This window comes from Alosa pseudoharengus, unplaced genomic scaffold (genome assembly GCF_046254945.1).
Source record: "Alosa pseudoharengus isolate Yale_2024_CS ecotype anadromous, Long Island Sound unplaced genomic scaffold, YU_APseudo_1.1 YU_APseudo_1.1_scf_22, whole genome shotgun sequence".
NCBI classification, from domain to species: domain Eukaryota; kingdom Metazoa; phylum Chordata; class Actinopteri; order Clupeiformes; family Clupeidae; genus Alosa; species Alosa pseudoharengus.
In genome coordinates this window covers 32399183-32426498 of record NW_027468680.1, presented here as the reverse complement: position 1 = coordinate 32426498, position 27316 = coordinate 32399183, and the positions used below count along the sequence as shown (strand labels likewise).

Genomic DNA, 27316 nt, shown 5'->3' with positions numbered 1-27316 from the left:
CTGATTTCCAACACATATACGCATTTAACAGGTCCACTCCAAAATAGGTAATGGTGGGCGATCAGCATGTGTAATGTTTAAGATTCAGCCATTTACTGTATAGGGCCTTTTAGAAGGTTTTGCAATTCCTCAATGTTATGATGATTTAAAGCATGTTGTGCAACTGCATTACATAGCTGGTCAATGGTGTGGTGCACAGCACCCAGCAGGATCACTGTGAGGTGTTGCTTGGTGATGTAAACAAACTGGATATGCTGGATAGGCCTGTTTTAGGACTAACATGCATGAGGATCAATCATCCATATCAGCATAAGGTAGATGTAAGGCAGTGTTATGATGAAGAGCTGCAGGACATGGTTCCGGCCTGTTGTTAAACTCACACAGGAGGTCCACTCCAAAGTGGTGTTCGGTGATGTGCTCGAACAGGGCGGTGAGGATGGGCAGGAGGGCCACCGTGGTGTAGTTGATGTTCTGAGACACACCCTTCATCTGGCTGCGCGAGTGCGTGAACTTGCCCAGCTTCAGGTTCTCCAGCGTCTTCTCCAGGTCCTCGGCTGCATTCTCAAAGAAGGTCCACAGGCCTGCCTTCACTAACTCAGAACCCGACTTCATCACAGTTCTAAGAAGGAGGGAACAAGAGAGAGAGAGAGAAAGTGAGGGACCCAGGTGGGGAAAGAAAAAAGAGACACAGTATAAAAGTACAGAAAAGTAGATATAAAGAAAGATATATGTGGGACTTAGATTCAGGAAGATAATGTAATAGTTTGAGGAAAATTGGATTGACAGGGAAAGTAGGGGAGAAGGAATAGTGAAAGTGTGCCAGAGAGAGGAAGAGAGACAGCTAGAGACAGAGAGAGAGAGAGAGAGAGAGAGAGAGAGAGAGACGAGGAAGTGAAAGTGAAAGCAATCAGTATTGAGATGTAAATGGAGATGACTCCTGGGGTTATGTGAGGACAGTGCTAGACTACACAGTGAATGTGTCTGATCCGATGAACCCTGTCAGAGAGACGAGATGCCCAGACTATGCCCACACTATGCCCACAGGGGCCCGCCGGCCTGCCACACACAGCAGCGGCTCCCACTCCATCCCCTCACACTTGAAAGCTCCGTGCCTGAAACAGGCCATTTGTCCTAATGGGCTTGGGGTCCGATGGCACTGTGTGTTAGCGCCGACAGCTTTGTTCTCCTCAGCGGGAGCTCTCTCCACACACGCAGAAAAAGCACAAAAGGCAACGCTAAGGCAATGCTGATTACGTAATCCCCTCTGTTGGAGAATAATTTGGACGTGCATTATCGTGATCAAAGGAGACTGTGTGGGGGCTTAATTCTTCTCTCCTCTTCTTCTTTCTTAGAAATCCTCTCAACTTGGTGCTTCTTTGAAAGCAAAACATTTGTTTTAGGATGTGATCATGTGTAAGGACTGGCGATTAAGAATTCAAATGCATGACCTGACTCAAGACCGCACATGTCAGGGTCTACAGTGCATTGCCCAAGTAATTAGGCTCTATGATTAACTTATAAGCACATGGGATAGGGTAATCCAGATGCTGCTGCATTGCTGCAATTTCATATGTATCTTTTTAGTGTTCTGCTATCCAGAGAAGACACATGTCATTTACTTCAATGGATTCTCCGCCAATACTGTACCTGGTGTCCAGGGTGTGAGCCAGAATGTGCAAACAGCTAACCATGGTGACTGCATCACTACCTGGGGACACAAACAAACAAACAAACAAACAAACAGACAAAGAGAAAAACAAAAAGAAGGCTTCAAACAAACACAAGCACACAAAGCCACAGCACACACTTAGTACTTGAGAGAGGGAGAGGAGAGCAAGAGAGGGCCTTACCAAACAGAGAGATCCTGTGTCTGACAAGAGCTGCCAGTTTACAGAATAGGCTGAAAGAGGGCAGACAGACAGAGAGAGAGAGAGAGAGAGGGAAGAAGGTAAAAGTGTAGGAAAGGAAAGATATGAGGAGAGATAGAGGTAGCAGAGGAGAGCAGTTACAGATAGAAATTGAAATCAATTCCATTCAATTTGATACAATTCTAATATAGGGCCAGTTACAGCTGAAATAGTACCAAGGCAGTGTACTCAGAGCCTGAGTCCTCTAGTTTGAACTGTTTACTTATTATCCTGCCTTGTTTCCTTAACCATGTATAAGATCATCACAACAAGGCCCCTGTATCAGATATTATACAAAGGAGCATTCCCAATAATGTCACTATTATATCTATTAAAACTTTAAAAACAAATCGTTTTTTGAGTGAACATGAAAGCGTTTAAGATGGGTAGGCACCTGGTGACCATCTCCTTCTCTTTGTTGGAGGCGTAGCCACTGCTGCTGAGGTTCTTACTGGGGGAGGACAGGAAGTAGAAACAGTGGTTCTTAAAGTACTGGTCAATCAACGGGAGGAGGACCTGCAGGTCACAGGAGAGAAGGCACACACACATGTGAGAAAAGTGGTAGACACACAAGCCCACACAAGCCCACACACCCACACACACACATGTGAGAAAAGTGGTAGACACACAAGCCCACACACCCACACACACACATGTGAGAAAAGTGGTAGACACACAAGCCTGCACACCCACACCCACATATACATACACACACACACAGACGCATTGATATGACAATAAATATGCACAAGAGATGTGGAATGTAAAGAAAATGACATACACCGATAAAAGAGGACATATAAAGATAGGTATTAGGTATTTTTTGAATAAAGTTGATACTGTACCTTGGCAAAAAACTTGATTTCTTGCTCATGAGGTGATCTATCCATCTTCCCACTCATGGCCATTGCCTCTAAAATAGACCATAGAGGTAAGAGTTATCTACTGTACATATGCAAAGAGTGCATGCAGAGGCGCTATCCCTTTTATGTCTGGAGAAAAGATCAAGGTCAGTGATAGAAACAGTGTGCAAAGTCTGGTATCTGAATATACTCATAGAGTATACTGGGCGGTGGAGAGTTGAAGGCCAGTGGAATGACTGAGTGGAGTATGCTCAGGAGAATTGGAGTGTGGTGGTTGAGTAAACTCATACAGTATACTGTGTGGTAGAGAGATGAAATAAAAAATGACGTTAGTCCGCACACTGAAAACTCCTTCTTTATAAAAAAGATTTTAATTTTCAGCCCGAAACGTCACGTGGTGATTAAAATCTTTTTTATAAAGAAGAAGTTTTCAGTGTGCGGACTAACGTCATTTTTTATTTCTGAAGTATTCGGGTCCAGCACCTGTTTGAATCTGGATGTGCGCGTTCTTTTTTTGTATTTTTTTGTATTTTTTTTGTATTTTTTGGTAGAGAGATGAGTCATCGTACCGAGGTGAGCAATGAACTCTTGTGCCGACTCCACATACTTGAGCAGCTTCTTGACGAACTTGTAGGCAAACCTCTTTTCCATAGATGAACTGTCTTGCTCCATGTCTTTCAAGCCCCTGTGGACCAGAGAGGCATTGAGAGGAAGAGACAGACAGATACAGATACATAGATGGATGGACAGAAAAGCAGACAGACAGCATGACAGATAGAAAATAATAACACACACACACACACACAAACACACACATGTACCTAGTGATGGAGTAGCCGTTGATCTGCAGGAAACGGAACAGGTCCTGGGCTTTCTCTCTGTCTTTGGCTTTCTCCTTTGCCGTAAGTGTATCATAAGGCACCAGCAGAGGGTGTGTTCCCCCTCCTAAACGTACACACACACACACACACACACACACACACACACACACACACACACACACACACACACACACACACACACACACACACACACACACAAGAAAAACACACAAGTACACATGCACCCACACCAGCTTACGCAAAAACAGACAGACACACAGACGCACACACAGACACACACACAAACAAACAAAACACACAAACTAATTAGAGGGTTATATCATTACACCTTCTCTGCAGGGATTTGTGCAGTCGTGTACAAAATGTATAAAAATGACAGAAATTCATTTAGCGGCTGTGGTGAATGAACATGATTCAGGTTACAGCTGTGTCATTGCTTGGGCGTAATTACTTGAGATGGCATAAGGCACAGCGATAATCTTATCAACCAGAGATCTGCTCTCAAGAATACGTGAGGTGGGTGAGGGCTAATTCCATTGCTGTTTGTCATCTCTTTATTCTCTCTCTGACTCTCTTTCCCTCACTGTGTCCCTGTCGTCATGTCTTACATTATCTTTTTTCATGAGCAAGTCTGTCTAGAAGTGTGTTTGTCTGTTTGTATGCATTTTGTGAGTACCGGTAACTGAATGTGTGTGACTGTACCAGCACGTTTGTGTGTGTCTTGTGTGACTTGTGTTTATGTGTGTGTGCGTGTGCCTGTGTGCACATGTGCATGTGTATCCCTATTTGTGCGCATGCGTGTGTGTGTGTGTGTATTTGCGCATGCGCCTGGGTGTGTGTGGGTTTTCAGGGAGCAGATGGCGTTATGGAGTGCTTCCACAGTTCATGATGGGTTCACTATGTCTGAGGAGACTCTTGGCCCAGCTGTCTCCATATGACTCCTGAGACGTCTCTCAAAGGACAATGGGCATGGAGATTTGTCCCACCATCTGTTTACTTCTCCGTCTGTCTGATTAGCGGTACCTGTCTGCTTCCCTCCATCTCTCTGTCTGTCTGTATCCTTTGCTGACCCGTCTCTTAGAGGCCACCAGATATGGAAACTTTCCTCTGTCTGTCTGTCTGTCTGTCTGTCTGGCTATGTATGCTTACCTGGCTCCCTCAGTCTCTATATCTCTGTGTTGTCTCTCAGAGGAGGCGAGACATGGACACTACTGTGTGCGCATGTGCCTCTGTGTTTGTCTGAATATGTCTCTGCCTTTGCTTATCTCCATATATCTCCTGGTCTGTTTCCCTGTCTCTCTGTCTGTCTGTCTGAATGCTTATCTTTGCTGTTAGTTTGCTTTATCTGATCCCTACTTCCTGTTTATCCTTCAGTCCTGATACAGTAGATGTGCATGTTTTTCTGTCACTCATGTATGGACACACACCAATGAATCTAGCACATTCCCTCTCTATCTCTCCTTTACTTACTGTCTGTTCATCTACCTGTCTGTCTCTCTGATTGTCTGTCTGTTTGTCTACCTGTCTGTCTCTTTCTGTTTGCCTGCCTGTATGTCTCTGTGCCTGTCTTCCAGCCTGCTCCCATAGTCCTACTGTATCTGCCCATACTCACCCCTGCTTCCCAGTTCACTTTTCTTCTTCTTGGCCCAGATGTTGTGGTAGTTTTCAGCCACCACCTCCACCATACCCTACAACAAGCCACATAACAGAGCCAAATCAATCTTTTATTTTTCCCTCCAGTAAACACACACACACATACACAAACAATCTGCCAGATGAGACAGCTATCTGCGAGAGGACACACACACACACACACACACACACACACACACACACACACACACACACACACACACACACACACAGAGTACACTTTGAAAAGTTCTGGTTCTCCAGCCGCCCCTGCAGATGAATGTGGTATGTGTGATTTACAGGGGGCTGTGGAGCAGCACTCGGCTACTCTGGCTCGTGATTACAGTGCTGGACATAAACGTCTGTGCTTTTACGGCCCGCAGGCCTCAGAGCTGACCTGGAGTTCTCTGGACAGAAGAACGTTGCTCATGTCCAGCGGGCTCGGGTTGAAGCCATTCCCCTGCAAAAAAATACAACGCATGGCACTTTTACTACAAGATACATCTGAGGAATATACAATATGCCCTACTGTTTACTGTGAAATATCTCAATCCAAAAAAATAACATGGCATTTTATAACATATTCCAGCATGATTGACAATATGATGAACCTCTCTACCTCCTGAGTTCACACTCTCACTATTTCTTAGCAAAATGGTAAAGATGGTGCAGCATATACTGTGTGTCATATCTACTGTGAAATATTTTTAGATTAGATTACTGTAGATTCAACTTTATTGTCTTAGGGCAGAGTACAAGTACAGAGACAATGAAATGCAGTTTGCTTCTAACCAGAAGTGAAAAGAAGCAGAAAAGTGCAATGTGATATACACAGTATAGACATATAGTGCAGTGTAGACAGTAGTAGTTAAGAAAGTAGTATGGTTTACAGTAATATAAATACAATATACATACAGTATGTGCAATGTATAGCAGTAGCCTTATAAGAGCAGAATAGATATGGCTATGCAGTGTGAACAATGTATGAACAACATGTACAGATATGTGCAGTGTAGTAGCAGTAACATTATACAAGTAGTAAAAATAATATAGATATATGCAGTGTATTAATGGTAATATTATAAAAAAAACTGAATAAATATGGACAGATATGTACAGTATGTACATATCCAGTATATGCAGTGTAGTAACAGTAACATTATAGGGGTAGTCAAAAATAAGTGTATGTGCAGTAACAGATTATCCCACATGAAATATTATGAAATGTACAATGTGTTATTTTCCTGTTTGATTGCCAATATATGCATTTTGTTTTGGGGGTGTAGATAAAACTGGACATTTTCTTTATAACTAGAGCAAAAGCTCTCACAAAAATAATAATAATATCGAACTCTAGGATTAGTGCATGAAAAGCTCCCTAGCCAATGACAGCTCTTTTGTTGGCATGTGGCTATAGGGTGTGCATACCTGTGAGGCCTTGCGGAGTTTCTCACTCTGCTGGGACATGGTCTCCCCCTCCTTAGTGCGGTCAATGTTCCAGCCCATGGCCAGCATGCTCTTCAGAGACTCTCGCACAGGCCAGCGGTAAATCTCCTTCTCCTTAACACACACATACACACACATTTGACTGATGTACACATTTACACATGAACAGAGGGAGGCTGTTTGTAGTGAGTGTAGAATACAGAGAATAGCATGGATTCATCTCTTTTGAACCACCTGGGTCACTAAATTATGTGGTAATTGTTAATATGTTCATCATTTTGGTATATTTTTGTTCTCATACATTGTTGACAAACACATACAGATGGATACACTTTCAACTTACATGTGTGTCATCTTGCAAACTCTAACATCTAATTTGCTGAAACGGAATATGACCAGTTGGCTTGTTTACATGGAGGGAACTGCTTTATAGCATTTCAACTGCGTCCACATTAACCTTTAGCAATATCCTGCCCCATACCTTCTCAGTGAGGGATTTGTAGGACCTCAGTAAGTGATGAATCTTGGCTTTCTCATCGATGCCATCCCCATATTTCCATCCCAGCAGAACCTGTAGCCATGCCAAGGGACAGATGAGGGAAGACCTGATGAGACGGCTGCCAATAGGGACAAGGTGAGAGCGATCCTCCCATTGTTAAAGCCCTCTACTGTAAACCTATAGCGGCTGACTAAGGGTGCAGGGGCACTGGGATAATAAATGGAAGAATAATATTGGCTGAAACTGTTCTGGTTCATTTCCGAGTGTTTAAAAGGACAATCATTTGGCAGCGTGCTGTCCTCTTTGTGGACTTACCTTCTCAGCAGACCATTTGTCGTGACAATGCTCAGCATATTTGTTGCCAATGTACTCCAGTTTTTCTGGAATAGAGATGCTGGAGAGAACAGGGAAGGTCACAAAAACAGTGCACACGTTACTTGCACTCACTAACACTGATGCATCAATTGTTTCTAGCTTGTCTTCATCAACTGAGGCAACATATTAGCTTCATCAGTTATGATGTAACATTTACATTCACTATCTCTCTCCACTCCTTCTCTCCCTCCTTCACACGTACTTGGCGGTGCTGATGGGTTTGGGGTCAAAATTGCCCTGCTGGTCCACGGAAGTGGTCTTCTCCAGGCTGGTGCTGCTCAGAGAGGAGTCCACGTAGTCAGGGGGTAAGGCCCCAGCGATGGCACTTAGGCAAGGCATGGCCATCTTAAACAGATCCTGGTCATACTTCTGTAGGGAGAGACTTCAAATGTAAATATAGCATTTTCCATGTCATCAGCAGGCTGGACACAGGCGCCGACACACTCGGTCACTTGGGTGAAAAGAGAGAGAAAGTGAAGTAGCTATTCTTGAGAGAGAGAAAGAGATTGTGTGTGTGTGTGTGTGTGTGTGTGTGTGTGTGTGTGTGTGTGAGAGAGAGAGAGAGAGAATAAGAGTGGGAGAGTGAGTGAGAGGAGAGAAAATTTAGTGAGAAAAGGGTGAGAAGTAGCAAGCTAAAACATGGCCGCATCAGCCGGGGGTACAACCCCCCAGCTCCCTTCCAAGTGATTTCCACCCTCCCTCTCCTCCTCCTCCTCCTCCTCCCCTCTCTTCCTCCACTGCAAAAGCGCGCTGTGTGTCTGTTGAAGCGTGAGCTATTGCTCTTAATGCACAACCACACCAACCCAGCGTGCCTCAAATCAATGGGCTGTTCAAATATTGATGTCTGTGGCCCCAGCACCACCCAAACCTCCACTGCTGCTACAGACCCCCCACACCCCACACCGCTCCCCTTGGCTCTCCCCGCTCTCTCTCTCTCTCTCTCTCTCTCTCTCTCATGTGCGCCTTTTAACGCTCAGCCCTCAGGATGTGCTGTGTCAAGGCATTTCGCTTCAAAATGGAAGCCAGTGCACTGACAAACAAAAAAAGGAGAAAATCAATGGCTTCAATCAGATAAGGGCAGGATGTGGAGGAGTTGGGAGACAAGCACAAGTTTAGTGCTTGTATAAAGTTGTAACGCTCAGCTTTCAATGGAGGCCTAATGTGGATGGGTGTATGTGAATAAAGGGGAGAGGAGGCAGGCCAACAAAAGGGAGGGCATGTCATTTCAATGTACACTTTACTGTTTTTTACACCTCAGTAAGTGCTTGCTGAACTACAATGATAACTCATCTCTGAAGAAATAGTGAAGAAATAATGTGCACCAAAAGCAATATGCCTGCTGGTGTATATTTCATTACATTAATTGTATTGCTAATTATGTGGATTTTCAATTTGTTAGATTATAATTTCAGGGCTTCAATTAAACAGATACTATTATACAATACTAAAGGAAGCTGAGAGTGTCTGTCTTTAGGGACACATCAAACTAATAGTATTTTCATTTTTACACCATAAAGCCATGAACCATTTTAAATGGAATTACAAGAAGTCCTAGTAGGGCTAAAACCAATAATAACCATGTCTAATGACTGAATCTGGTTGGCCCACCTTCTGCGACAGTGAGTCGAAGATGCCCCAGAAGATCTTTTTGGTGAGCAGGAGCTCCTCTTCGGAGGCCATGCCATAGTTTCCTGACCCGGACGGCAGGCAGTAGTACTTCCAGTTCTGCTCGTAGTGATTGGTCAGCAACTAATGGGAAGAGATCAAAATGTAATTGTGCGCACCATAGGCAGGTACAGTCTAACTCTAAGGGACATCAACACACAAACACTACCAAGTAGGAACACTTTTTGGAGAGAATCAGAGGCACTGAGATAGAAAAGACAGTAGGATCGAAAGTTCAGAAGGATCTGTGAGCACTATAAAGGACTATGAGGTGGGACAGAAGGCTCTAGAAGTATCTTAAATAATGTTCCATGGTTAAGGTAACAGTAAAGCAACAATGCATTCTTGGCATTCTGGAGGAGGATCAGATGGTGGGAGAAAAAGAAACAAATGAAGAACTGCTGAAGGATCACACATGTCTGGAAAAGTATCGCCACACTGAACTGGATTAGAAACCTCTTAATTGAAAAAGTCACCTGGAGGGCCCTGATGCCAAAGGGATATACCTAGGTGGTTGTATGAAGCAAGTACACACACACACACACACACACACACACACACACACACACACACACACACAAATCAAACCAATGTAGGTGAGCACAACGCAGCACAACACAGGAGGTCAGTCCGTCCGGCCGCAATAGCCCTGTAGGTTGTATTTATGTCTCATTCCCCCTGAGTCACTCGTCATTACTTTCTACACACACACACAGTAATCATTTTCCCTCCTCCCCTCCTTCTGAATGCCTCAACACACAGCAGCAGCACCCAGGTCACGGTGTGTGACACGCCGAGTTAATTAAGTTCCACCACGCCTTCACCCAAGCCTGACTGCTCCCGTCTAAAACGGCAGGGGCTGCCAGGGGCCGCCTCCAACACAGGGTCATTAGAGAGGCATAGAGGCAGAAAGGGTTGGGGACAAACGAGGACAAATGGCCTCCGTCTGACAAACAACATGCAAACTGTTCCACAGGAGGCAATGCACCTGACCTCCACCCCCCAGTACAGACAGTAATCAATGACAACAGAGAGCAGAGGTGAGGGGAGGGTCCATGGTGATCAGATGGGTTGGCATGGAGGAGTGGTCCTAGGATCAAGTGGATGGGTTAGCATTTGACATTATAGGTCCAAAGCATTATGGGTGGGTGGTTCAGTGGGAGAGAGTAAGTGGAGAGAGACTGAAAGATTGATACTGAGTTGAAGACAAAAAACATCTAGCCAGCTTACTAAAGGTGGAGGGAATGGGAGTGGATCAGCCAGGAAGGGAGGAAGATGGGGGCTCTGCAGGAACCATATGTTTTGAAGTTAAGACTTGAGCGAGTTAGTTGTCCAAGACTAAATATAAAACAGTGGCTAGGGAACAATGTCAATTAATGACCAACACTTTTTAAAGAGGCAGTGAGCTTTCAGTTTTTTGAAACTGACAGCAGCTCCAGTGTTAAAAATACATTGGTTTTGAAGGTGTGTGTGTGTGTGTGTGTGTGTGTGTGTGTGCACGTGCACATATGTCCCTATGAATGTGAGCACAGCCTTACCTTGAGAGGCATCTTGCAGTACTCCGTCAGCAGTGGCACGTCAAACACCAGACGCCTCAACAGCTGCTGCAGCATAGAGGGCCTCAGGTATCTGCAGACACACACACACACACACACACACACACACACACACACACACACACACACACACACACACACACACACAAAAACAAACACACAAACATACTCCCCCCACACACACACACAAATATACATACATCCATACATACACATATTGATGACTCACAGTCAAGGCAGAACAGCCATATCAGGTTTACAATGTTTTTCTTTTAGAAAGTAGAAGGCATCAATCAAGGGCTCTAGAATGATCTACAAACTCTTCCACATTTCATGAGCGGTTTTAAAGCCTCTCGTTATCTGTCAGACCTCTTACATCAACTTTATTTGTTTGTTCATCACTTCCATACAGCTATGGATAAAATGGCTTAATAAACACAGAAATAGAAAAACTTACAGCACACGGGTATCCAGAATACGGTCTTATATTTATGTTTTTGTCAGCAAAAAGAGTGCTACTTAACCTAGCAATCACTTGCCTGTGATTCTAACAAACAAGCTACACCGGGTCTGCAACAGAAATGCTCTTCTTGTGTAGCGTAAAAATAGTTTTAGAAAACTGGTCTCATTTTTTGGAACATCCAGTACATGCTGCTATCACATCTGGTGTAGCCATTTCCATTGATTATAGTGGGGGCTAATTGTTGCTGCAGGCGCTGCACAAACTAAACGCTTCAGTTACGTGAAGCCTCCCTGTCAGTGTCTGCACCCTGCACAACCACCACAATGCAAAATCTCATTTGCAGATTGGCAGTAAACTATGTGTGTGGTCGCCTAGAGGGGGAATGTGTGTGTGAGGGAATGTGTGTGTGAGGGAATGTGAATGTGTGTGTGTGTGTGTGTGTGTGTGTGTGTATGTGTGTGTGCGCATGTCTGTGTGTCCCACTCACTTGCAGATGGCCAGCAGGCACTCCTCGATGGCGTCCCTCTGGGCCTTGGTGAGGGAGCGTCCCTTGGACAGCCGGTAGATGGTGTGAAGGGTGGAGTCGATGAGGGCCGCGTGGTGCTCAGTGCCCGCGAAGTGGGGCGCACAGCGGGTCAGCAGGGGCAGCATGGCCGAGCCGATGTACCGGTTCATGGCCAGGGCTGTCTCAGTGGTGCGCAGGGTGTCCTATATTACACACATACACACACACACACACACACACACACACACACACACACACACACACACACACACACACACACACACACACACACACACACAGATCAAAACACAGTTAGACAGAGGCACATAGATTATGCATGCTGTCACCATAGAAACTGATTCAGTCTGTTTGTTTGTTGACTCATATTCAGCAGAACTTTCCTCTCAAATATCTACACAGGCCCACATCACAAAAACAAGGCATCCATAGTACCCAAAATACTCTCCCTGACATATACAGTGAGAGGGTGGATGCATGTTTCAGGTCTCTGAGTGTGTGAAATGCCTGCGTGAGACATCACTCATGTGTGTTGAGCAGGGGGTCCGGTGTTTCTTAGGGAAGGCTTCGGTGAAAAGGGCAAAGTTCCCCTGCTAATTTGGCAATGGGTGCTTTAAGATGGGGTGGAATTGTTGGGTTAATGCTTTGAGATGCAGCGATGACAGTGAGACAGCACTAAGTCCTGTTTATCTTTAGAAAGCTGTGGGGCCAAAACTGAGCTGCAGGGTCAAGGGCTTCCGCCACATCGCTGGCACATCAAAGAGAGAATACTGACACTAATGCCAGGGCATTCACGTCAGCATTTGTGTACGTTCATAAACACCCAAGACCCAATCACACAGGCATGCATGCAGACACAAACACACACACACACACACACACACACAGACACACACTCTTGCATTCATAGTCATATCTCTTCATACTCATCTCACTCAAATGCACACACACGCATATACAGTACACACACACACACACACACACACACACACACACACACACACACACACACACACAGGTGAGGTACTTCTTTCCTGTCAGAGACCATCATCTCCTAAACCTGTGACGGCTCAGAGATTGCCTTTGTGCCCTGTCTCCTATTCCAACTTCCTGTGCGCTAACTGCTGGATTAGAGCCTCAGTGCATGATCCCCGTCACTCCCCTACTGGCGGATCAAAGCGGCGCACAGCGCAGCACAGCGCGGTATGGAGCGGAGCGGAGCTGAGCGCCACGACGTGTCTGCCCGGGAACATGGTGGCAGCTGTGGGATTATAAGGCCTATTCTTAGCCCTCCGCACATTAACACTGAACACTAATGCTGCATGCAGTCGCCCAAGCCCAAAAATAAATAAATAAATGAACAGAAAGAAAGAAAAAAGCTTGGCGGGGGGAAGGCAGGAAACACTCGGGCTCTCGATTGTCAAGGGGATCACCCAGGTAACCCTTTCTGAACATAACTCCATGACAACAACGACCAGGCCGACTAGATAAAGGTGTTCTCGGGGAGACTACTGGTATGAATGAGTCACTGTTTAAGTCAATAGAAGCCGAAATCAGTCTGATTTCAAAGCCACTCTGTAGTTCACCTGAGCGGTGTCTCTCCTCACTGAAGTGAAACACTAGGCAACGCTCGCAGTGTAAAAACCCAGCCCTCCAACACATACTGAGACACTGAGGGTAGAATGGGGAGCATCCTGATTACTGCCTTTTCACCACTTTCTTTCACCTGTTTCTCTGGTGTGTAGTTGCCTTTTGATTTTGTTTATATTGTGGAGCACAATTTTCTAGTTTTAGTCTGTGAGTTGGCATCTCACACATCATTGCAGAGTAATTATTCTTCCCTCCTGGCGAAGCACAGGGCAGGGGAATGATCAGCCAGCGTTCGGTGCTTCTGGAGCTGTTGTGTGGTGGTGCTAGCTCAGCTATACTACACAGAGGTGCTGCACAGGTTAAAAGGGGACAGGCTGGTGGCATTTGTTCAGTAATTACGCTGGGACAGCCAAAGTGCTTTGACACAAAGTAATGTGGCAAGAAGAAAAAGGGAATATATTCCAGAAAGGAGGAGAGAAGCTACTCACAGGGAATGCAGATGAGGGCACAGAGGAGAGCCATCCTTTATCAGGTAGTGGCAGTGTGCACGCTTGGTAACATGTGGCTGACATGTACAGGTATCTTTGATGATGTGTATTGTGTGTGCTTTATGTATGCGTGTCAGTGTGTTATTCATATGTATATGTGCAACTCACTGTTTTTCTGTGTGTGCATGTCAGGGGTGGTGGTGGTGTAGTCTGTCTCTATTATGTGTGTGTGTGTGTGTGTGTGCGTGCGTGTGTGTGTGTGTGTGTGTGTGTGTGTGTGTGTGTGTGTGTGTGTGTGTGTGTGTGTGTGTACGCTAGACTCACCGTGTCGAGTGTTGCAGAGGCACGTAGGTCCGGCAGGAAGCCCACCTCCAGCAGGTGGAGCAGGAAGGCCTGGTCTTCGATGCCGTACACACGGTCCAGGAACAAAACCATAGGTGCCTTGTGGTCCGGACAGAAACTGGCTGACATGTCTGGCTCTGTCACAGTACCATCTGAGACAGGTCAGGAAGAGAAAGGGATGGATAGATAGAAAAATATAGATAGATAGACAGATAGATAGATAGATAGATAGATAGATAGATAGATAGATAGATAGATAGAATACAAGAAGAGTAAAAGACAGAAGCAGGAAGGGCAGAGTTTAAGGTCCCCCTTTTACAGCACCCTCACCTCCTCTCTGTCTATCATTCTCTCTCTCTTCCTCTCTTCATCCATTTCTCTGTCCTTGCCTTTCCTTTTCTGCCCCTCTTCCTTCACTGTCCTAGCATGTGGCCTGACTCTGCTCCAGTGTTAGACTGTTGATGAGGCTTTCTACTTTAATCTTCAACATGGAGAGTATGTGCATACAATACATTCAATACAGACAAGTGCAGCTTGGCATAAAGGAGTTTAGGCCTATGTAAATACTTGTCCTTCAAGCTATATGGCTCTTCAGTCCACTTACAATTTCAAAATAAAAGGTCATTCCATCCTAAATTGTAGAATATTTCACTTCCCCCTCTCCCATTTACATTTATATGTGTGAAATTTCCCAAAATAAAAGTCCTGGCTCAGTGCTGGTGCCTGTAGGCCATGTGACTGACTAGTCTAACACCCACCCAGCACATAGCCCACAGGATCTCCACCGCTACAGCTGATAGCCTGTCCTTGCTCCTCACACTAATAGCATATTGAGGCCAGTCTCTACTAGTGATGAGTTTGTGCTGAATATAAACGCATGAAGCACTCTGGGATCAATGGATTTTAAAGAGGTGAAATGTCAAGACAATGCCAAACTACCTCAGGCCTCAGACCCCAGAGGGCTAAAAGGTCACATTATTCTTGTCTGTCATTTCTCTGCTCTTTTGTGCACTGAATATTTAACTTAACTGGAATACACTAAATGCAAAAAAAACTGAGTTTACAGGGACCTTGTCTCACCAAAGTGAGTACCTAAGGTACAGAGGACAGGCTGTGTGGGTGAGTAACAGATAGGACACAGGTTAGAGATCTTCTGATTAGGCAGATTCCAATCTTTGGGAGAAAAGCTAGTTAGCCATTACCTCTGTCTATGGGAAAACAGCTAAGAATGCCATCTCCCCCTACTCTAATATCTTTGCCCAGGTAACAAGCAGCATGTGATGGGTGGAGGAAAGCAGCTTAGCACAGATGGAGCGTTGCAGTAAGTGTGAGGGTGAGCACTGCAGCAGAGAGGCACCCGACAGCCTATAGCTCACAGCACTGCACCAACAGGCTGCACTCCAGAGAGCACTCAAGCACAAGCACAAGCACCCAGCACCACACCTCCCCAAGCCACTAGTGCCAGTGTGACCACTGCTACTGGACACAGAGATTAAGGGAATCAGTTTGAACTTCTATTTTAGCTCTGAACAGATCTGCTCTATGTAACTAAGCAAGCAAGTTTGACATCAACTTGATTTCAAAGGCTCTGTGTGTGAAAATGGATGATAACAGAATCAAGTTGGCTTCCAACCAACCTTTGTTAATGACAGGCATCTTGAGGGGTATGCTGATGATGCCAACCAGGTCTTCGGTGGGCACCAGCGATCGAAGGATGGCACGGATCCTCAGGGCTTCACCTTTGCCCTTGTTGATGAGCTGCAGTAGAGACATTTATAAACACAATTATTGATCAGCTAATTGAATTAATGACAAAGATATTTATCCAAGCTTAATTAATCAGTTTAGACTTCCATTAAAATTGACAAGTCGACTGTGAAGGTGTTGATTGCAAACACCAATCAGAAATGAGATTAGATGGAAAATCTGACATCATCAGTTATAGGACTAATTTTCAGAGAGAGAGTGAGAGAGAGATAGAGAAAGAGAGAGAGAGAGAAAGAGAGAGTGAGAGAGAGAGAGTGCTGGTGAGACTCACGTGCATCTCTGGTGCACAGCGCCCCAGCAGGTCAATGAGGGCCGAGTAGAAGGACATGATGGCATTGCCCATGTGCACCACCTCTTCCTCCTCATCATCCTCAGTGGACCTGAAACACACACATGAGCCATCAGTCAGAGGAGAGATGAGAGATGACATGAGAGTGGAGTGAGAGAGAGAGGAAGAGAGTGAGACAAGGTTAGAGAGAGGAAGAGAGTGAGACAAGGTTAGAGAGAGAAGTACAAAGAAACGCTGCGATGAGGTGAGATGGGATATGGGAACTCTTGAAATGACGGATGCTGAAAAATAAAGACAGAAAAAAAGGAGAGAAGGAGGGAGCACAACCTGGGTGAAGAGAAAGACAGAAAAGTCAGGGAGGTTAGAGAACGAGACAGAGGGAGACAGCAAGTGAGAGAGTGAGACACATGCACAGTGAGAGAGAGATGGAGAAACTGCATGGAAGAGATAAGAGTAGAGAGAGAGAGAAAAGGAGGGCTAGAGAGAGATAAAGAGTGGCTAGGGACGGAAGCTGTCATACGCGTCAGAGCTGATGCCCTGGGCAGCACTGGGCAGGTCCAGTGCCGGGTTCTCTGAGATCTTTATGGCCTCCTTCATCGCCGCCAGCAGCCCATTCCCCCCCTCTCCTCGCAGTGCTGGGCCAAAACACTCCGGCCGGCGGATCAGCAGCTTCACAACCACGCTGGAGTTCTCCTCCACGCTCTCTCCTGGGGAGACAGGCAGGCAGACACACACACACACACACACACACACACACACACACACACACACACACACACACACACACACACATAAAAAGAGACCTGTATCAGTATAGTATCAATTTGTCCTTATAATAGGTTGTCACAGCAAGATAAAGAATGTTTAGCATACTTTTGCATGGACCTGTCCTTCAAATCCTCTTACTTACAGTGTTCAATTTAAAAAGACACAACAACACTGTTATCTTAAGGTCATTCCATTGACTCCGCGCACATGTGCTTATCAGTGTGTGTAGAGCTGTTCTGTTTATCGGCATGTACCATTTACAAACACAGCGAATCGGAGGAAAGAGAGGTAGCGTTCCCCCTCGATAGGGTTCCAGCCAATGTCGGGGTAACCCTTGGCCAGCAGGATGGGGCAGCTCTGCAGACCACAGCCGGCCAGGTACGTCACCACCTGAGACATGCAGAAAGACACGGGGACATGGGCAGGGATTCCTGAATTCCTGAGACTGATGCAGGACTCATGCTAGAGTATACAGGAGTGAATATTTTGTACATTTGCAAATGTGTCAGTTTGGTACACATACGGTACATCTAAAACCCTGAGCTATTGGAATCTGCAACATATCTTTAGTTATGCCAATATCTGAACACACATACATTAAAACATGTAAATGTGTATGCATACTGTAGACACACACACACACACACCTTATCTAGATCAGGCTCCTCCAGGGCTAGGGCCAAACCATTGTTGTCCATCACTGAGGAGGCAGCGACATCCAAGGGAGTGGATCCCCTCATAGAGGGAGAAGCTGGGAACACACACACACACACACACACACACACACACACACACACACACACACACACACACACACACACACACGCACACTTGTACATTAAATTCAATTCTCACCAAAACATCATAGTCTACTGTACTTCAGTCACCACATTTCTCACTTCAATATTATTTTTTTCTGGACACCAGGGGGCAGTGTTTCCACTTCCATTCTCCAAACTGTGTCCAGACAGAAAAAAAATCCGGGAAAATAACAGGCTTTCTGCTTTCTGAGTGATGCTCCGGCACATGCATCCCAAAGACCTTTAAGGCAATTAGGAAGTGATCTTTAAATGTGTTAGCAGAGGAGAGGAAGGCGTGGAGGACAGGACGAGAGGGGTGAGTGCATTAGTGATGCCCATCCAGGATGACCTCAGTGCCCTTGACCTCTAAGAGTCCAGCTGCACACAGCAGGAGCTCACAGCAGCAGCTCCTAGTGAGTCACTGCTCACACACGTGCGTGCACGCACGCATGCACGCACACAAAAACACACACACACACACACACACACACACACAAACACACACACACACAGCCATACACAGCCATCTAAATACACAGGCCCATGAACACACAGGCGCAAGGATGAAAAATGTGAAATTTACCAGTCATGTTTCAATAATAGCGTAGGCTATGTTAGAAATGCAAATACACCAAATGTAGACCTACACATAATCTGTTTACAAAAGAATGAGGTCCTTATATCAGTTTGACTTTTAAATTATCATTAACATGTAAGAAAATCAAACAGTAGCAAATGAGCAAAACCTCAACATTACCAACAAAAATATAGGCTATAATGGAACATGCAACCTGTATGTAGCTATAGTACGGCTTAGCATCAAATGTAAGACTATCTTATGGGGCAAATATTTCCTTTTCTGGATCGAAAAAGTAGGCTTACAGTACCTATATGTGGGTATTAGTAAATATTTGCCCTTATCTATAATCTCAGAGGAAAGTCACAACCACTATATTATCACTTTTTTTGAGTCTGAGACAGTCCGGCTGCAACATCAATGTCAACTGGCTGAAGATTCTGGACTAGCCCACCTTGTCAGTAACGGCTTTCCTGACTACACTACGAGAGCTGCCTTCCCTGCGTCTGGTCAGGTACTTCACTGGGGACAGCTCTATAACTCTGTGTGATAGATTTTACCTAGGGTTAGGTAAATATCGGCTAACGGAAACCCTGACACAGATACAGTATACACACATTCATATACAGACACACACACACACACCGTACAAGCACAGGCAAGCTGACAGGAGATGCTACCTACCCAGGCCAACACTGCTGTTCTCCAGCAGGTAGCTGAGGTGGTCAAACATGGCCTTCTGGTTCTGCCGGCTGATGCGACAGAAGTAGCAGAGAAAACGACAACAGCTGGCCACCATCTTGGGAAATGCAATCTCCTATGCAGAAAAAGAGGGACAAACAAAACAAGTAAATAAAGAAGAAAAGAGAAAATGTATCCTCACCACCATCACCCTCAACACATACATATGACATGACATTACAGACTTAACTCCACAGTACCAACCAATAAATTACTGCTTTTTAAAAACTGTTGCATAGAACAATCTCCTCAATTCAATTTTAAGGTCAAATCAATGAATTCTAATGACAACACATAAATCGGGCATCAATCCAGGGCCTGGATAGATTTTTATGTTAACGATTGTTGGTGGTCGTAAGTCAGTTAGAAAGGCTCTGGGTGGCTTCCCGGGCTTGCTCCTAAACACAGGAGAGAAGACAGAGCACAGGGTTATGACCAGCCTCTGTTTTCTCTAATTAATGTGTGCTCTCTGTTAAGGGGGTAACCATAAATCACAGGCCCCACCATAACTGATCCCTAAAAAGACCTGACAAGACATTCCGTACCACACACACTCCCTCTCTCTGTCCGTCTTCTGCTGAGCTGGCCTTGGTGGAGGCTGTGATTGGGCCCTGGGGAGGCTGCTGGGGGTTATCTAATAAAGATAGCAGAGGACCTATTCCCCAGCTCCCACCTGCCCTTATGGCTGCATAACCTCACACACAGCAGATGTGCCTGTGTGTGTGTGTGTGTGTGTGTGTGTGTGTGTGTGTGTGTGTGTGTGTGTGTGTGTGTGTGTGTGTGTGTGTGTGTATGTGTGTGTGTGTGTGTGTGTGTGTCTGTGTGTGTGTGTGTGTGTGTGTTTGCGAGAGATATTGTGTGTGTGAGTGATATTGTGTGTGTATGTAAGAGAAAGAGCCCATGTGGAGGACAGACAGAGGGACAGAGAGAGATTCCAGCCACCGGCACGTCCGTCTGCTTATTTAGATCATGTGGCCTCACCGGTGGCATGCCAGCACAACACTCTCACTATAGTGTGCCTTAATGCCACTGCTGCTCACAGTTGCCATGGCCCAGCCAGTCCAATTATGGCCCAACCAGTCCAATTATGACCCCTGCAGTCCCATTAGGATCCAGCCCCACACATGCGTCCTCACTGGGCCCCACACTCTTCCTGTGGCACATCACCATCACATAGTCAGTAGCCTTACTAGAGCCACTGAATCTCACAGGAGCAGCTTCCTTATCTCCGTTCTTCTAATCTCTATACATGAACACACACTGCAGACAGACGTCAGGTGCACACAGAGGTGCAATGGTTACCTGCTAACGACCATCACCTCAGTTCTCTGAGGGAGAGCACCAGACATCACCTATAGGACTGGACTGGCAGAGAACCCCACTGGCCCCTCGCTTGGTCTGACTAAGCGTAGCCAATTAGGAGCCATCCTCACACACATGTGTCTTCAATGAGCCCCCAGCTTGGCCTGTGGTACATTAACACACTCACACTCCTTAGCCTTACACACTGAATCTCAGAGTGTCTGCTGATATCTCTACTTCAGATCTCACTTCACATGAGCACACACAGTAATGGCAGCCTTACCCACAGAGGTTAAATCAATCTGCTTACCAATATAACCTCGGTTCTCAGAAGGAAGACACCAGGCATCACCTTGACACAACAAGGCAAACCTTGCACACAGGCTATATCCTAAAGGTCATATCAAGGGTTTAATTGACAGAGAACTGCACCGAGCCAGAGGAGCAGTCTAAATTGAGCCCTTACTTGGCTTGATCTCAGTACATGAACACAGAGTAAGAGTAGCCAATTAGGACCCACTCCCACTCATGTCCTTCCTAGGCCCCACCATGGCCTGTGCTACATTAACACACAGTAGGCTTATACACTGAGCCTCAAAGCCTGGGCCTGGTCTCTCCTCTCCTCTCACATGCTAAAATGCTAACCTTTTACACAAAGCTTTAATCTCTTCTGGGCGCTGGGCTGGTCTCCGCATGTCAACACACTCTGACAGCAACTCACTGACAGCAACCTTATATATGAAACCACAGTTCAGTCTTAATTGTGTGTTGGCCTGATCTCTCCACATGAACCCTCACAGTAACAGTAGCTTTAGACACTGAGGTGTCATGTCCACTGGGTCCAGCTCTGCTCTCTGCATGTGAACACAAGACTGCAAGACTGACCACAGCCTGATACACACAGAGCCTCTGCACTGCAGTGAGGTGAGAGCTCTAATCTAACCTCCAGCCTGCCTGGCACGTCCAGCACTCGAGCACGGTCACGGCCATCAGACTGGCCCTGGTGCTCACTTAAGAACTCACGGCAAAGGGGTTATGACTTCCAAAAGAGTAGTGGATCTGTGGGCACTGCACATAAACATACAGTACATTGGCTGGTGAGGCTGAGAAAGATGCACTTTTTTCCTATGTTGTCTGAAGTTTGAACAGCCCAAAAAGATGTGTTCATGTTTACTATTCTTAGATAAAATATCACATTTTAGCACAATATGCTGCAGCTTGCAATAGCTTCAATCCACAATGTCTGACTTGATGCTTGTATTTGATCTCTAGTAGGCACATGTTTGAGGTTGAGTGTGCAGTGTGTGAATGTGTGTACACATAACTTGTCATGTTTCTGGTCATCCTCTCTTTTTCCCTGAATGTTTTCAAAGTTCCAGGTCATTGTCCTGTTTTATTATACTTTGTGTTTGGAGAGGAGAAGAGAAGAGAAGAGAAGAGAAGAGAAGAGAAGAGAAGAAAAGAGAAGAGAAGAGAAGAGAAGAGAAGAGAAGAGAGGAGAGAAAATGAGAGGAGAGGAAAGGAGAGGTGAGAAGAGGAGAGGAAAGGAGAGGTGAGAAGAGGAGAGAAGTGCAGAGCTGAGCTGTGAGTTACCTGGGATTTGCCTCCCCCCAGCACGTTGACCATGACCTCCATGACCGTCTCGTGCATTCCAAGCACTCGCATCAGGTTGGGATGCTGGTAGAACACCTTGTTGTTCATGATATCCCTGGACAGAGAAGGACACAGAGAGTTTCATCCTCTTTAACTACTACAGACATGGAACGTAAAATCATTCTGCTTCACTGACTCACCAACTTGTGATACCTTGAGGCTAGAAAGTCACTAATAAAATGATCAACATTCTATTGATAGCATAGTTGATAATAAGATGCTATCCAAGAGCAGACATTCTAGGTGATGATGTAGATGAGGGACAGATTGAGGGAAAGGGCTAGAGGGCCAGAGGAGATCTACGGTAGGGAGGTTGTTAGACAAACATATTGACAACACAAGTAAATGACATAATCTTTGTTAGACAACTAACCAATATTGTTTTTAGGTTTGGGGAAAAAGCTCAGACTATTGGCCTGCTGTTACTTTTTTTGCATGAGAACGGGACAGTGTTATATAGAATGGCCATGGGACACATTGAACAGCAGTGCCTTGTGAGCGTGTGTGTCTGTGTGTGTGTGTGTGTGTGAAAGTGGAGACAGCGGGTCCAATGAATCACAGTTGGATGTTGAGGCTTTTGCTGCAATCCACTACACTAATTATTTCAATGATTACATTCTGTGCCACTTTCATTCCCTTACCAGCAGGTCTCCTTCACATGCCTGCCAATTAGACGCAGAAATTAAATATATGTGCTACAGGCATTTGGTGTGGGACGACATGCACTCTTGAGTGTGTGGGTGTGAGTGTGCCTGCTCCATGTATAAACACAGTACTTCCAAGCAAGTGTGCCGGCCCAATGTATCCACAGTACTTCCATGTCCATGCCTTTGCATATGTGCATACATGTGTAGAATAAAACCCCTTTCAGTGCCTCTAGTGCAGGGGTCTCAAACTCAAATGAGCTGGGGGCCACTTCTGCCAATGTCATCTGATTGGATGGCCACGTCAGTGTTAAAGAATAATACAAAAAAACAATGGCTATTTCGTAAAATGCAATGTTTTTTTCAAATACTGTATTTTCACAAAACTACAAACAGAAAGTGCAAGTCTTTTTATCTATTTTTAGACACTTGTGCTAGCAACCTTAGCTTATAAATAAAATAATGATAAAATAAATATAATACAAATTAATACAAATCACACCAACTTTTTTAAACCTGGCAAACTAGGCGTCAGGTTTAAGAAAGCAACACCATTGGATTTTTATATCAATTTCAAAAGGCCATGGCTTAAAAGTGGTCAGAGATAAAGTCCTACTGTAAGTGTAAAAATATTTGACTATAAACAAAAGTTTATGAAGGGGGTAAATCTACCCATATAATTTGCCACTGGATGGCAAACACCTCAAATTATGCACCTTTCAGTAAATACTGGATGAACATATTTAAGCAGGTTTACTTTCTTTTTTGTCATATTACCCACATAACAAATTAACAGGAAAACACATACAGTAAGATGTATACCAATAGTAAACTATTACTAGCCTATAACATAACCACAAGGCCTACAATAAAGTATCCTGGTCAAATCAGTTCCTATCGCAGGTGACTTTGTAGTTCAGAGCCATATTTCTACTAGCCCTGCTGTCTGTACCACGTCCATTACGGACACTCTCATCACGAATACCACTGCAACCTCCAAACTACGTTGGGCAGAGGGACGAAATAAGCATGGTATGCTTAGTGGATACCGTCGTATATTCGCAAAGACGCACCTCCATTCACAGACGCAACGTGACTATCACTGTCAATAGACGATCGATCATAATCTCACATCTGGTGTAGGCCTATTTCTGCTTCAATTTGTGCAAAACTATGGCCTACATTGCTTCCGCGTCATTACAAATGCACGTCTTCGTGTTTCTCGCGTGTAGGCTAATACAAGTATTTCCTGAAAACTTTGTGCAGTGAATCCTATGGCTATACTGTATACGTTACAGCATATTTAATGTAGAAATGCTTCAGTCTTCTGTGATGCATATAGGTATCTCGGCAGTATCTAGGATATTTTATGTGTTTGCTTATTACTTATGTGTGTGTGTGTGTGTGTGTGTGTGTGTGTGTGTGTGTGTGTGTGTGTGTGTGTGTGTGTGTCCTCTCTCTCACCCCAGGCCGTCGATCATGAGCTGCTCCTCCTCTTTCCCCATGCGCACGCTGAGCAGCGAGCGGATCTGTCCGAGCGAGGCCAGCAGGTGGATGGTGTCCAGCACGGACGAGGCGCTGATGGTGTAGCTCTTCCGCATGGCGCGCAGGAGCTCCCCGATGCTGTCGTACTGCCGCCGCAGCAGGCTGAACATCACCCGCACCAGCTCGGGGTCCTGGATGTGGCTCTCCTGGGCCCAGCACACCATCGTCTGAGAGATCAGCTCCTTCAGGTTTGCTGCGCAGGGGGAGAATGGAGAGGAGGTTAGGGATACCACACGAGTACATACATATATCCCGAGGAAGGCTTTTGTGCCGAAACGTGAGTGGCCCACATACTAACGGGAAAAGAACAGTGTAAAAAAATCACACTGTTACTTGTCAGTACATGTGCTTTTCCATGACTGTAAAAGCTGTATTATAAATCCCATATATATCTTAACATTTTAAAATATGCTTCTTTATCTAAAGAGATTGTGGTGACTTTTTTAAAGAAGTTGAATTGTGCCAACTCATTGGGTGTGTGATCTTTCCATCATTTAGATAGTAGTTTAAACATGTGCACTCCATCCCACAGAAAACACAGTCTTTGCTGGGCCTGCATGTGAAAGTAAAAAGATTCTGCCCCCATTATAAATCCTCTATTCTAACTCCCATGCCCTCTCTGGAGAAGCACAACACGTTAAGTGCGATGAAAGAAATGAGGGTGTGTATTCTTGTGTTTTCCACAGCTATAAATGGATCAGGCTTGGATGAGAGCGAGGGGGTAGCTAATATTGATCTTTTTTCCTTGTATGGGTACAATAAATACAATAAATATTATTATTAAGAGTAATGCAGTGCCCTAAATTATCTGTACATTTTAGCAGATTAAATATAACTCTGAGCTACAGTAAGCATTAACACCAATCTTAATTGATCCTGATGCATTATGTGAGTGTTATAATACATGGAAGGTTATAAAATAGTATAAGACAACAAAGTTGCTCAACTATTTAGAGAATAGCAAAAGCACAAGGCAATATAAAAAAATCAACATTTGTCATATGAAAGCTTTGACACAAAGCTCTGTTTTGACAGTGTCAGAGTGACTCCAAATGCATTAGAAAACACATCGGTAATAACCATAACAATCATTGCACTGGGGCATGGGCGATTACAGCTGTAGCAGGTAGTCTACACTGGCAATAAAACTGCCTATAAAATGCAGCTGAGATGAGGCTATTACCGGAGAATGATAGCACTCGTATAAGTAGGGGGATCAAGTCTTTGACCTTACGTGGGCTTTTACAGAGAGCGACCTTTAGAAGGTCACTGGCCCCCTGAGACTTTGCTCTGCTCTTCAAACAATTGAGTGTGTGCATGTGTGTGCATTGTGTATATGTGCGAGTGTCTGTCTGTCTGTGTGTGTGTGTGTGTGTGTGTGTGTGTGTGTGTGTGTGTGTGTGTGTGTGTGAGTGTACAACGTGTATGTATGTGTGTATACAGGAATGGTAAGATGATTTGTCGGCAGTACAGACACAGTTCTTTTCTATTTTATTAGGTCTACAGTCAAAAGACAGCACTTGAGGCGCGCTGTTGATCCCACTTTGAACCACTGTCACCCACAAAAGGCCTCTGAAAAGAGTGGAACTCAAAGGAACAACTAAGCGGCAAGCTCAGTAATGCAAATGAACCTGTCCACAGACAGAGAACACACTCTCAAAGCTTCCGATTGGTGGCTTTGAAGCAAAAGAAGGGGTGTGCTTCTTGACACTACAACACTTCTGGTCTTCCCAATCACAGTAATCAGTTGTGAGTTATGCATCACTGTATGTGTACATCAGTCATTTCCCATAATCCAATTGTCTTGCCTGTCCGTGGATTGACAATGCTGTCTACCCGTAGAGCAGAATAGTGAAGGTATTGTGAAATAATGGGTTTCAGGGAAAACCATGAGTATTACTAGAAACAACGTTGTACAGCCAATGGCCAACTGAGTCATTTCTGCACACAGTCATAATGAGAGGAGTCATTAAATCCCAATCAATACACCACCCACTGTGGTGTGTGTGTGTGTGTGTGTGTGTGTGTGTGTGTGTGTGTGTGTGTGTGTGTGTGTGTGTGTGTGTGTGCGCGTGTGTGTCACATGCATATTCTAATGTCTGTAAGCCCCATAGGAGGGTGGATCACATTCGAATGAAGGATTCCAGTATTATCACACAAGTGACCGAAGCAGTGGCCATTGAGGGATCTCGTCTCTGCAGTTTCAGTAATACGGCTCAGGACAGCATGCATGCATACAACAACATCTGTGGCAGTTTCATTTAGAGAACACACACACACGCGCGCGCACACACACACACACACACACACACACACACACACACACACACATACACACACACACATATACACAAACACACACACACACACACACACACACACACACACACACATACACACACACACACACACACACAATAAAACCCAGAAAACAGATATAAACACTCACAAACACACACACACACACCACACCACACACACACACACACACACACACACACACACACACACACACACACACACACACGACAGATAGAAACACGCATACACAGCACATTAACATGCAAGTCATAGTAGAGAGGGGAACAATTTCCCATGTGCTCAGCACAGACGGGAGCCTTGGGAACAATAACCGACAGGAGCAATCAGGGATGTTGGTGGGCCAAAGTGTTCCAGAACATGAGTCAACAAAAGTGATTGCCTGATACAACATGGAAAGCACGGTGTCTCATTTGCTTTGCGCTGTACAAACACAGACACACACACTTTCACAAGCACTCATGTTGAGCTGCCAGGACTGACAACAGAGATATTGTGATGAAACAGCCACAGATTATTGCCTCGTGAAACTGCCTGCTGAATGTCAAAGCTGAACGTTATGCTCAGACAGAGGAAGAAAATAGTGGGTGAAAGTCTATGAGTGTGAGTGTGAGTGTGAGTGTGTGAGTGTGCTCTAGTCTATAGCACTTGCAAAGTCCACACCCAACCAAAGACTGAGGTGTAGGCACATTAGCAGACCTTCTCTCCACAGCTCTCTAA

General features: G+C 45.1%; 1 protein-coding gene across 1 annotated transcript in view; it reads right to left on the bottom strand.

Annotated features, from left to right (window-relative positions):
• LOC143139155 (ryanodine receptor 3) overlaps positions 1-27316 on the bottom strand; it is a 205393-nt gene that overhangs the window by 44860 nt on the left and 133217 nt on the right. The window contains exons 40-64 of the mRNA XM_076299756.1: positions 24197-24470; positions 22029-22143; positions 19077-19209; positions 17663-17766; positions 17270-17405; positions 16768-16954; positions 16230-16338; positions 15829-15949; positions 14174-14343; positions 11736-11956; positions 10768-10858; positions 9173-9313; positions 7767-7933; positions 7505-7583; positions 7172-7261; positions 6673-6804; positions 5642-5704; positions 5225-5300; positions 3592-3715; positions 3340-3455; positions 2753-2820; positions 2302-2423; positions 1851-1900; positions 1648-1708; positions 381-619 (exon numbers count right to left, since the gene is read on the bottom strand). Coding sequence (XP_076155871.1) covers positions 381-619; positions 1648-1708; positions 1851-1900; positions 2302-2423; positions 2753-2820; positions 3340-3455; positions 3592-3715; positions 5225-5300; positions 5642-5704; positions 6673-6804; positions 7172-7261; positions 7505-7583; positions 7767-7933; positions 9173-9313; positions 10768-10858; positions 11736-11956; positions 14174-14343; positions 15829-15949; positions 16230-16338; positions 16768-16954; positions 17270-17405; positions 17663-17766; positions 19077-19209; positions 22029-22143; positions 24197-24470 — 3189 coding nt within the window. The remainder of the gene's footprint in view (positions 1-380; positions 620-1647; positions 1709-1850; positions 1901-2301; positions 2424-2752; positions 2821-3339; positions 3456-3591; positions 3716-5224; positions 5301-5641; positions 5705-6672; positions 6805-7171; positions 7262-7504; positions 7584-7766; positions 7934-9172; positions 9314-10767; positions 10859-11735; positions 11957-14173; positions 14344-15828; positions 15950-16229; positions 16339-16767; positions 16955-17269; positions 17406-17662; positions 17767-19076; positions 19210-22028; positions 22144-24196; positions 24471-27316) is intronic.